Genomic DNA, 12,726 nt, shown 5'->3' with positions numbered 1-12,726 from the left:
ACATAATTCACGCACGGAACTATAGGTTGAGACTATTGTTCCGTCCGTAGTACCCAAGTTGTTTAGACTGTTCTATTTACTGCTTGAGTGTGTTGTTGACAATCGTTCATGTCCTTCATTAAACGTTTAGCTTTGTCATTTGATACGCCGCCTACGACTACCATCTCTCTGCACTGCAGTAAACAGTTAATCAGTAACGTTAGCCGCTTTTGTGCTCATGTAGGCCTACTTCGTATTATATTATAGCTGATGATCTTTGTGTGTGTGTATGTGACTGTCAGTCACAAGTTTATATTCTGTATATTCATATTATTATTTTTTTGGCCATCCTCTAGTTTTGGCTGTGATTAGAAAAAAAAAAAAAAAAAAAACGTTGTTTTGAGCGCGCGTGCGCGTTTCATGCGCGTGCACGCGAAAAAGTCAACGGCCATCCGCCACCATTGTCAAAATTCCTGGAGGAAACACTGAAATGTGTTTAGAGAACTGGTCATTTGGTTTAGAGAATTGGCTTTTGTGTTTTAGCAATTGGGAAAAACTGTAATGACAATAAAGACCATTCATTCATTCATTCATAATACTGTTTTATACTTACCGGTAATAAAAAAATAAAATAAATAGATGTCTTTAAAAGGCCAAACTGATTGCATCACTTATTAAGCCACTATCACTATAACAATACAGAATAAAATATATACATGTCTTTAAAAGAACAAACTGATTACTTATTAAGCCACTATCACTTATATTCTCCTTCTTGGCACCACGTCCCATAAGGCTTACCGTCACTACTCAGGGTTTTTCCTGGCTCAAAATGAGGCGGAGGTGGTACCAGTGGTGTTTGACATCGGGGGGGACCCATGAAGCAGGGCTGTCTGGGGGTCCTTAAACGAGCATCAAACACTTAATTTCTTGCATTCTGGTGAATTGATATGCACCAATTTGTGCCCTTTCGCCATCAATTTATGGTGGAAATGTCATTATATATGTAAAGGAAAAAACAATATTCAGGCACCAGATGGCCATTCAAAGTATAATGTAATATAATGCAATATAAGGCTCTCAGGCATTCTGTACTTTCAAATATGTATTCTCCTTGAGCAGTCAACATCAACTATCAGCTGTTTCGCTAGCAAACACGAAAGCTAAGTTATTTGTGAAACAGCGCCCCCGCCACCACGTCGGCGCAATGCCGCAATTGCAGTTTTTATTTTATTTTATTCTCCCGCGCCGGAAATCCGGCACTGTGCCAGAGTACTTTAAGCCCTGCATTCTATGCTCTAGGCAAGGGGTCTGCCATAGACGGTGAGTCGGTGACCCTGGAGCAATTAGGGGTTCAGTGCCTTGCTCAAGGACACATCGACATGTAGCCAGCCGGGGTTTGAACCGCCTAGCTGCCGACCCTGCGATCATTAGACGCCGGCTCTACCTCCTGAGCTACTGCCACCCCTATGGGAGTTTTAAACATATTTTGTTCTGTATAAGCTATGTGTAAGCTGTTTGTTTACATTCATGTTGATTGTAAATAAGTCACATTTTTCCAGAATCAATGGGTGTAGGCCTACATGGCTCTCCCCAGGATGTTTGAACAAGCTGACGCTGGAATGCATTATCAAAGCCTACCATGCGTTTAATGATGTCAAAATGCTGAGAAAATACAGCTAAAACGCTGAATTCTCAGAGGAACATCGTAACGCTTACACGTTTGTTTTTAACAACAATGCCGTTAGTGATCAAAGATAGTTACTCTATCATTACTAAATATATAGTTTAATTTGCCTTGAAATGTTTACATAGTGGCCTTCAAGTTCACAGCCTGGGGCAGCAACACACTTATCAGGGTTCTCTGCAAAGAATAAATCATGTATGTAATCATAAATGTATTTATTGTACATAAATGTATAAATTACAAATTGTGACATTAAAGACTACAAATTCAACAAGGCCATTCAACCGTGGATGTGTTTAGTAGAGAAGTCCAACAATTTCCTGTCATTTCAAATGTATCCACCTTAGGAAAGAGGTTGAATTTCATCTTTACCACACAAGTACACATTGTATCACTTTGCGAACTGAATGTCATTAATGTGCACATCTAAATTGCAGTTACCAACACATGTGTTCATTCTCTTTGGTCTTTGATAAAACACATTGGCAGTGTAAAGCTACTCCAGAAAACAGCACTGAACACACACAAGAAGCTAGGCAGTCACCAGACTTCAACCTGCAAACCAAATATTTTGCCCTCTGGGACATGGCTTAGTCAGTCCTTTGGCCTGGACCAAAAAAGTCCCTTTTGTAGCCGATCTGGAACACACTTTGAATGACTGAACTGACATCTTCAGGGTCACCTCACTGGACATTCAACAATCATTTATATGGCTGACAGTTTGAGATGGGTTTTTCCTCACAGAACGTCAACAGATTATATCTGTCACAACTGCAAGGAAGTATTGTGATTTAAGACCCTATTCAATCATAAAGCCTAAAACGACAACAACAGCAACGTTCAGTCCAATATAGCCTACCATTGGTGCACATATCAATATCAGAAACAATTTGCAGATTTTGTCAAGAGTACGACACCAAGTTGTACAACAGAGACTTATCTCTCACCTACATCTTCAGTGGATGAGGCTGAATATCTGGTTTCAGCCCTTGTTAGGATTTGAAAAAAAGACAGCTAAATAACAGTGGAGGGCAGAAGTGTACACTGAGTTTAAAGGTCACCAGTGAACAGAATGCAGGGTTCACCATTGTCACATGACCTTAACATGTCCTTATCGTCTACAATAACATCCACAGAACAACCTTCAAACAGAACATTATTTCTGCTCACTATCACTTGAGCATAAATCATGAGTGGAAGACAAACAGAAGTAATTCTCTGACTAAAGAGATACTGTTACATGCTCAAGTGCATTCTTTATAAAGGGTTTGTGATGGGCACTCTCAAACAAGCTCATGTAGAAAGTAGACCTAAATTAAATATTGTTACGTAGTGTATTCTTATACCATGTTAGCTTCTTAAGAAATGGAAGAGTATTGTAGTGTTCAGGATTACAGCTCTCATAGAACTTGCTTACAGTGTACTGCTAGGTGCTAGGAAGAACAACTGACAACACATGGAAGTATTATTAAGTAAAACTGTCACACTGGCCCATGGTGTTATATTATGAGATAATTTACAGCTAGCTAAAGGGCTAGCTCCTGGGTTATCCTTGCTTGGTCTCCCTGAGTCAAATAATTAACTGATACTCAACTGGCTTTAATGCTTGTTTATTAGCCAACTCAATCTCTATGAGATTAAATTGGCTAATAAACAAGCATTAAAGCCAGTTGAGTGTCAGTTAGCCTAATTATATATACATACATATAGATAATGAAGAGGACATGTGTCCAATCCAACTGACATTAGCAGTGCTGCACACTAGCTGTCAAAAGCAGAAATCCACAGATGTGGTATCATATGAATACTGGTAGATTAGATGGATACTGATAGATGCTAGTAACGTTATGACTCCTCCAAGGCTTATCATCTGACACTAGCTAGCTCCTAACCATACAAGTAGCTAGAATGATCCGAACTAGGTAGTAGCAACATAAGACATTTTGAAATGACAGCCACCCACTAAACCGTAAAACCTGCTTGACAGCCTAATGTTAGAAAGCAACAAGAAGCCATAACTATGGCTAGCCAGCTAGCAGCTATTTTATGGAGCTAACGAGCTGATGGTCACATTTGTTGACAACATGTAGCCAACATCACAAGCTAGCTGTTAGCGGTCCATGTATTTGCCATTTGAGTAAGATAACGTCGTTAGCCGGCTACCTAGCTACATTATAAACGTGATTATAATTACAAATGAATATACATTCAATGAATTAAATGAAAATAGCTTTAAACCTCGCGGTCCTTCAATCCCAAGAGTAATACTTCTTCCATCAAAGTGAGTCGAGTTTCTTTGGAGTCTCCCTTGTCGTCGTCATCCTGCTCGTCTCCGCGGCGGGGCTCAGAGTCCTCCTCCCCAGACCCGCTGTCCTTGTCGGCGGCGCCGCTACGGGAGGCCTCGGTCCGCCTCTGCACCAGGCCGGAGCTCCGCTGGGTCAGGGAAGTCATGGCTACAGATCCGAACAACGACGAAAGAACAACCCCTCGGACTCTCTATGCCCGAGATTGTAGACTTATTTTAATTGTTTCGATACATATATAGCTACGGATTAAGGCCTAGTACTGACAACTGCACTGTAGTTACATAGGCGCCACAACGAAAGGTTTCTTCCCTCAGCCTCCACTCCTCTCCTCACTGGAGCTGGAACATCCAATATGGCGGCGAACGATGACGAGTGCAGTGGATGTGGCACTGGAGTACCCAGGTAAGATTAGGAGAATAAGTGGTGTGAAATCAGGACCGATAGGTAAATGTTATCCCTCAACACACTATCCTGGCAACACTATATATGCAAAACGTAATACCAGATCATCTTAAATAATTTTTAAACATCTAAAACATTTTTCTTTATGATATTGGACTAGTACAGTCAGTCTCATTCTGAAGAGTAAGGAAGCTAAGTATGTCCTTTATAAATGACCATTTTCATTGCATTTCATAAGCTCACACACTTTTTTCTTTGGTAAGAATGTATCTATTGTGCCAGATTGTGGGCTTTCTGGGATTGCAGTCCTGCTAATCTTGAAACTCCATGGGCTAGATCTAATCCTGATCAGATTACCTCGTTTTACTTTCCATTCTCAACAAGAGATGTCTTTAGTGATGTCATTTCCATGTATTATTATTATTCGTTCCAATCCAATATTATTTTTTTCCTTTATCCAGACAGTTCCGTTCACTTGTAAAACATCAGTTAAAGTGAATTGAGAAAGTGCATAGATTTAAGAATACATTTAGTTGCTATCATGCTATGGAAACACCAAGTAGGGTCGACAGTACAAATCAAGCAGGGAAACCCATTGAAAATTACTAGAATCTTGAAGAGGGACTTGTCCAAATGAGCACAATTTTCCAATCTTTCAAAATATAACTTATACAAAGTCAAAAACAGACAATAATGCATGCGGACGCTAGTAATAAGAAGCTATGATATTTAGCATACTTAACACCGTGGACACATTGTTAAAATATTTTTTTATTTAACACAGTGATTATGTGCAATCAAGTGTGCCAATTTCAGTATCTGACATCAGTAGTGCAAGAAAATATAAAAATACAGATAAGAAAATACAAAGTGATTTCTTTCTTCTAAAACCAGTAGCAATAAGATGCATTTTACTCTTCTGTATTTCAGTGCTCTCTGAAGCTTAAGGCAATCTGATTAAGGATGATCCCTAACCCTAAAAGTTGGACAAGCAGTACGATTGGTTAAAAAGAAAAAGAAAAACAAACGACAAGTTGATGCAGTAAGTGTAACATTGTGTTTGAGCACAGAACGCTGTTCAAATGCAACACAGGCATGGTAAACCTGACATCGATAAATGTCATAATGGATGCATATAACCAATATTAATAGTAAATGAGGAATTTTGGGGGGGATCATACGTTTGCAGATCCACACATTGAATCAATGTGTAATTCAGAACCACAACTCAGAATGACATGGTTTATGCTGGCATGCATGTCAAGGAAGGGTTAACATGTACAACACCTCTTAGGAGATGGCAGTCACATGACTTCTAATAAAGGGCAGTTGCAAACTGAAAGTTGTATGATTACATTGCTCTAACTCTATATCAACATGTTGCTAAGACAACATTATGAGTGAATCACATTTTGGAATTCAGAATCATCATTAGCAATTAACATGATTTTTTCCCCCCAAATCTATTTGTATGTTTATTTTAGCTACTCTGCCCCTAGCACCATCCAGAAGATAACAACCCAGAACCCAAGTTCTGACATAGCTTGACTAAATCAGGATGTCCAGTGTCACAACACGGCCACGTTAAGCCGTCAATGAGAGTGGAACTCAACAAGCTCATCAATGGGAAGTAATGCTTCCACCTCCCAGGTCAAATACACAATTATTCTTTACCAGCAGATGGCTCTGCAATAACTAAACATAGCTTACATGATTTTGGAGTAATATACACAATACAGTCTTGTACAGTATCAAATTAAGAGCCTGCTCATTCTTCATAATTACAGAAAACACATCAAACATGGAATGACAAATGTTCGACCATAAATTAAAAAGGACATTGGCCAATTTTCAATCAATATTAAGTCCTTTGGGACATGATGCATTCCCCGTAGTTTTTGACATGTACATATGGAGCTGTAGTATGTAGGCATATATCAACATATAATATTACATCTTCACCTGAAATAATATGGCTGGAGTAAGACTAAACACACATACTCAAACTACTGTACATGTGGTAGCCTATAATGTGCAGCAACAGAAATAATGTGTATCTGGTTACCTCAGTACTGATTGGATATAATGCAGACTTGAGTGAATGGCCAAGTAAATGTGTCTTTTTTGCAGGTCTTTAGAAACAGGCTTTGACAGGACTTCAACCCTGATGGATCAAGCATTGTATCAACAACATTTAAGAAGGAGATTGACTTTGAACTACACAAAGTAAAAAAAAAAAAAAAAAAAAAAGGAAGCTGTGTGCAGTATAGAAAAATATGTTTATATTTTAAGTTTAACTTATGGCTCTTTTCTTAATACATATGTTTTGGTTACTTGTGTTGCATTTTGGTTCTGGACCACTTGAGCAAAGCAGCACATAAAAGGGTATGGCTCTTAACCAGTTAAGCAACCTCTGATATTCTAATGAAAGAGGACCAGAAGGTTTTCGCTTAATTAAAAAGCAGAAAATTCTTTGTATGATTCATAGTAGTATACATTTACAGTATCGGGTTCTGTGCCCTAAGCTTGCATAATAGTATGTCCTTTACACAAAGTTATTCGTCCATAAAAAGTGAGTCAGTCAAATGTATGAATCAAAGCACAGGATTACCTCACAACCCTCTCTCTTAGGATGAACGTGCATCACTACAATATGTGATACATTAGATCCCTTTTCCTTAAGAGATTGAATCTATTTTTTTATAATAATTTGAATCATTTTCAATATAAGTATTGCGATTGTAGGGCACAAACGGTATAGCTTTGGCCTTCTTCTTTCTCCAAAGCAGGACAGCGATTGGTCCATTTCACTTTGGAGCAGCACAAAACCTAACTTCATAGGTCCAGCCAAGTTCAGGCCGTGCAGAGTGCGTGTCCTTCTCAGACCATGGACTCAGAGACCTTCTCAGACTCAGGGTGCTTCTCAGACCATGGACTCAGGGTCATCCTCCTGGTCTGCCAGGTCACCTGAGGCCATCATGCTCTGGAGGAGGCTGGAGGGGATGGCCGGCTTGAAGGACCAATTCCTCGGTGTCACGAACGGGAAAGAGGACGACAGCCGCACGGAGGACCTGGCGGCGAACTCGGCCACCGCGGTCTTGGCCCTCGCCCTCTGGTGGTTGGAGACTAAACTACCGCCGTGTCTGTCCAGCTGCCTCCGCAGGTCCTGCACCTCCCCCAGGAGGTCGGCCACCTGACTCAGCACTGTGACGGGTCCCCCTCCGAAGATCTGCACCTCGGGGATCCAGCGGAGGTACCTCTGCATCCACACGCGGACCGAGGGCCCGTGGAGGCAGGGCAGCAGGAGGCCGTGGTAGTCCAGGGACTTGCGCTGCCAGGCCTCGTAGAACTCTCGCGTGGTGGGGGAGGCCTGGGGGGAGGAGTCTGGGGAGAGCATCCAGCGGCTGATGCGCTTGACCCGCAGGATCTTCTTTAGGCTGTCGGCCTCGTCCTTGAAGAAGCCCTTCTTGGGAGGCGTCTTGAAGGCAGAGCTGGGCAGGGACAGCTGCCTTTGGTGCTGGAGAGTATGAGAGTGATTGTTTAGGTTTTTCTTACCATTTAAATTATGTCATTTTGTAATTAATTAATTAATTAATTATGTCATTTCCTGCTGAAAACACATTGGAGAAGTTCTACATTCCTCCCCTTAGATATTCTCCAATGTGAGTGGAGAACAGACAGGGTCCGACATTAACGGTGTCCCGATTGCCCGGGGCAAGTAAACAATTTGCCGGGTTTGTTTGCGCGACAGCGACGATACTGCTGGATCCTGGATCTGTGTATCGGTGTGCAGGAAGAACAACGGATGGAGCAGGCGCCAGACTAGACGATCGTGGAGTGAATATATTATGAAAGTGTACGCACCTGTCTGTCGTTCAGCGCGTACACTTTAATAATATCTTCACACCACGATCATCAAGTCTGGTGCCTGCGCCGCCCGTTGTTCTTCCTGCACACCCATACACAGATCCAGGATCCAGCAGCGCCATCGCTGTCGCGCAAACAAACCCGCCGAAATTGTTTTACTTGCCCCGGGCAATTGGGCAACCGTTAATGTCGAACCCTGACAGAGGAAAGGATGTGAGGAGTGGTGTTCCTCACAATGGAGAAAAGGCTACTGTTGCCTCTTGACAATTGCATTACTGTGTTTCAGGTATGGATGTGAACACTGAAAAATAGAGCAATTACACTCAAAATTGTAAGACTTGAGCCGTACAGGTTGACACTGTCATCTCCATGTGATCCAGGTGTGAGAGTGAGTGAGTGAGAACATGTCTGCTACTGTTTACCTTGGGTTTGTGCGTTTTGTGCACCGACTTGTCCTGCTTGGGCTTCTCAGCGTACAAAGGGTTAGTGAAGAGATCCTGGGCCTTGCTGTCAAACTGCACCGACCAGTCCCACACGGTGGGCCAGCTCAATGGGCCCCTTTGTGTGTGTGGCGACTCAGCCTGCCAAGACATGCATGCAGAAGGAGGGAGGGAAGCTGGCGGGGGGTGTACTGTACATACGGGTGGACCGAAGTAGGCCACGGAGCAGCTGAGACAGGACAGGAAGCAGCAGTCTGCCTGCCCCGGAGTCGTCCACAGGACCTGAGTGACTGTTACTGTGCTGTCTGTGTTTAGTCCTGCTAGCGTACAGGAAGCTACAGTACACACTAGCCAGGGTCACTGGAACACTGATGTAGAAGATAGCCAACTACCACACTGGCAAGGTTCTCACAAATGTTCATCTTGAGAAGCAAGTATCATTCTATTAACTATAGACTGATATGCAATTATAAAAACAAAGGTCTCTGAACTGAGAATTTGGCAACTCAAGAGATACAAAAGTGGTTTAATGAATGTGTTCCTATGATGTGGATATGTGATTTTGCCTTGCCTTTGACCTTGCAATTTAGTTGAGTTTTTCTAAACAATTCTAGAGACAAACCCAAAGTGTCTAAAAAAAGGAGTGGCTACATGGTCATGTCTACATGTCACTCACTCTAGCTTTTACTCCTGCTTCTCGGTTTGATATCTAGAAATATATATTTTCTTTCAACAATTACTTAAATTAAACATCAATTAAATCAATTAAAGCATTAGCTGATTAATCTGATCAATTCATTATTAACCTCTAGAACATATGGAATGAATGAATGAATGAATGAATAAGTATTGTATTTTTGGGGTAATTATTGTTCCTACAAAATTCCTCTATAACTTAATTTAACAAACACCAATTTCTTACCAAATAAGCAGAGGACTGCACATTGAATCATCAGGTAACAAACATATTCATTGTACATTAAAGATTAAAGTGAATGAGGTAACAGACTGTGTGTGTGTGTGTGTGTGTGTGTGTGTGTGTGTGTGTGTGTGTGTGTGTGTGTGTTACCATGAGGGTGCTGGCCCTGTGGTGGTCAGAGTTGAAGAGGAAGGTGGTGAAGACAGGCACGTGCAGGCTGTCTGACAGCACGGTCAGGTAGGTCTCAGAGAACTGGAAGGCTGGCCCGTGCTGCTGCAGCAGCTGCCACACACACTCCAGGAACAACAGGAACACAGGAGACTGGCTCTGGAGAGGAGAGAGATAGTATATATATATATATATATATATATATATATATATATATATATATACTATATACTACATATATATATATTACTCTTAATGCCTCCATAATAGTATATATATATATATATATATATATATATATATATATATATATATATATATATATATATATATATATATATATATATATATACACACACACACACTCCAGGAACAGCAGGAACACAGGAGACTGGCTCTGGAGAGGAGAGATAGTATATATACTATATATATATATATATATCTCCATATACATACATACACACATATACAGTATATATATATATATATACACACACACACACACACACACTCCAGGAACACAGGAGAGGAGGCTCTGGAGAGGAGAGAGATAGTATATACCATGTGACGCAACGTCATCGAATTGCGATGTGGGCGCAAAGTGCAAAGGCTTCAAATTTGCGTTCAAAGTTTTTTAGACCCAAAAAAAAATCTGATTTAGTTTTTTTGTCACCAGACACAAGTTAAGGTTTTGAACTACCCACTCGTTATTTTTTCGAGCAGTTTTACGATAGTTAAATACGTGTACTTAATCAACAAAATAAGCTTATCCTCCTGAGAAATCCTCCCTTGTGGGAGGGGAGGAACTGGTTCCAGGTTGTTTCTCATTGGTCGATCGATTTGGCTACGAGATGAGTCAGGAAGTAGAGTGCTTGTTTGTTCACTCCACTAAGACTCGTAAGGTAAGATCTATTATGAGCCAGATCTATTTATGTACATAGCGAATTTGTTAGTTAAGTTAGTTACTAGTTGAAACCAGTGTGTTCGTGTATTTAGACATTTCTTTATTATTACCCACTAGCAACTAACTGAAAGCACATTGTTCCTGGCTGGCCACCATTGTTGTTAGCATTCTAGCATTGTAGCTCGGAAATGTCTGTCTATGTTGTAAGTACGGTTAGTATGTCTACGTTGTAAAAGTTGTGTGTAAGACTCATGTTCAGTGTGTAATGGGGGTAGTGGTGGTCTAGTGGATAGTGAGTTGGACTTGGGATCGGAAGGTTGTGAGTTCAAATCCCGCCTGAAGCCACACCACTACTAGTGTGCCCTTGGGTAAGGCACTTACCCTCAGTTACTCCAGGGGGAATGTCCCTGTAATTCGTAATTGTAAGTCGCTTTGGATAAAAGCGTCTGCTAAATGACAAAATTATTTAAAAATTATTAATTATTAATACTGGAATACTGTAACATGTCAAGTGTAATAGATTACAGAAATGTTAAAAGTTTAAAAACATGTGTTCCTTTGTTTGTTATGAACGAGCTAGCCGCTAGTTGGCTAACGCCAAACACACTACTCTGAGCACTTTAGGTCATTATCATTGTCATGTATTAGGCTAGCTATTTTATGAACATGGTATGGTAGTATTTTATGAATATGGAGTGCCAGTAACTGTAGGCAATATTTTAATGTACTATCTTCTTTCTGTTGCAGCTTTGATGCCCCCCACCCCACCAGACACAGCAGCTCAACAACTCACTGGCAATATTTTGTTGAATAACAAGAACAGTTGGGCATAGAAACAGCATTTTGAACTGTGTCATGATTTATTATCTATTGATAGGAAATTCACAGACCATGCATGCTTACCTGTGTATAGTCTGTTGTATGTTCTCAGTTCCAACTATACTTGAAACTTGAAACTGAACTATAAGGCTGGACATTGACTACTGAGCACTACACTATTTCCAGCACAAGACATCAGCAAATTACTCTTAATGCCTCCATAATAATAAGCTGGCTAATTAGCTACAGTAATAACATTGCTAGGTGATAATGTTAGCAATATCTAGCTAAGTACTGTAAAGTTCTCTTTGAAAAGTCTATCTGACCCAGTGACTAACACTAATGTTTCCACACTGATTGTACTTTGCACAGCTTGTCGCACCATTGTTCTGCTGTAGTGCGACTACCATCACTTATACTTATCACTTTATTACTTATTATTGTGACTATGTACCTTGTTGAAGAACCAAAGCGAAATATTTTTATTCTTGTGTACTGTAAAATAAATTCTGATTCGGATTGAAGACTTTTTTGTATCATTAAAAGACTAACAATAACAGTTACAACAACCATAAATAATAATAAGCTGGGTAATTAGCTTAGGTAATACCTTGCTAGGTAATAATGTTATAGCTGTATAACTATAGCTGTCTGACCCAGTGACCAGTATTGACAGCTGATAGCTGTCAATCTAGAGGGGGAGTGGTTGGGGGTGGGGTTGACCAGCTATTGTTACCGCCCATTACCTGCCGGTGTGAAGGTGTGAAAAAGTCCCAAAACTTTGAAGGCCGTTTCCTCAGGATTTAGTTTTCTTAACAAGTTTCAAATACTCATGTCGTCTTACATTTTTTCCCGATGTCTATGTATGACGCATCATTTGAAAGCTTACAATCTGTAGTTTAAGCATATGTAAAAAACAAAAAAATGACTTTGCCCCCTCCTTGATCATTCACATATTTCCGGACTATAAGTCACACTTTTTTTCATAGTTTGGCTGGTCCTGCGACTTATAGTCAGGTGCGACTTATATATCAAAATATATAATTTCATACTGACTGACATGAACCAAGGAGTAAACTTTACCGTCTACAGCCGCGAGAGGGTGCTCTGGGCTTGTGACAACTATATGCTGCTCCTGTACCACTGAAGAAATGAACTGAAACATTAACGGGAGCTTGGTGAACTTGTTTATCGGTAACTTAAGCTTGTTGGACTCACTGGCTTGTTATGTTAAT

The 12,726-nt window shown here is 40.6% G+C and overlaps 2 protein-coding genes across 3 annotated transcripts in view; both read right to left on the bottom strand.

Annotated features, from left to right (window-relative positions):
* golph3a (golgi phosphoprotein 3a) overlaps positions 1-4,293 on the bottom strand; it is a 61,782-nt gene extending 57,489 nt beyond the window's left edge. For both annotated transcript variants that reach the window (XM_080530659.1, XM_080530660.1), the window contains exon 1: positions 3,905-4,293. In XM_080530659.1, the coding sequence (XP_080386785.1) occupies positions 3,905-4,117 (213 nt within the window). In that variant the 5' untranslated portion in view covers positions 4,118-4,293. The remainder of the gene's footprint in view (positions 1-3,904) is intronic.
* A 2,371-nt stretch (positions 4,294-6,664) lies between these two features.
* Positions 6,665-12,726, bottom strand: part of mtmr12 (myotubularin related protein 12) — a 78,852-nt gene continuing 72,790 nt past the window's right edge. Inside the window, exons 14-16 of the mRNA XM_080532371.1 lie at positions 9,751-9,927; positions 8,664-8,822; positions 6,665-7,891 (exon numbers count right to left, since the gene is read on the bottom strand). Of these exons, the coding sequence (XP_080388497.1) occupies positions 7,298-7,891; positions 8,664-8,822; positions 9,751-9,927 (930 nt within the window). The 3' untranslated portion in view covers positions 6,665-7,297. The remainder of the gene's footprint in view (positions 7,892-8,663; positions 8,823-9,750; positions 9,928-12,726) is intronic.

This window comes from Nansenia antarctica (assembly GCF_963989245.1).
Source record: "Nansenia antarctica genome assembly, chromosome: 5".
In the NCBI taxonomy this organism is placed as follows: Eukaryota; Metazoa; Chordata; class Actinopteri; order Argentiniformes; family Microstomatidae; genus Nansenia; species Nansenia antarctica.
The sequence above is the reverse complement of the archived record's forward strand: the minus strand, read 5'-3'. Positions and strand labels throughout refer to the sequence as shown.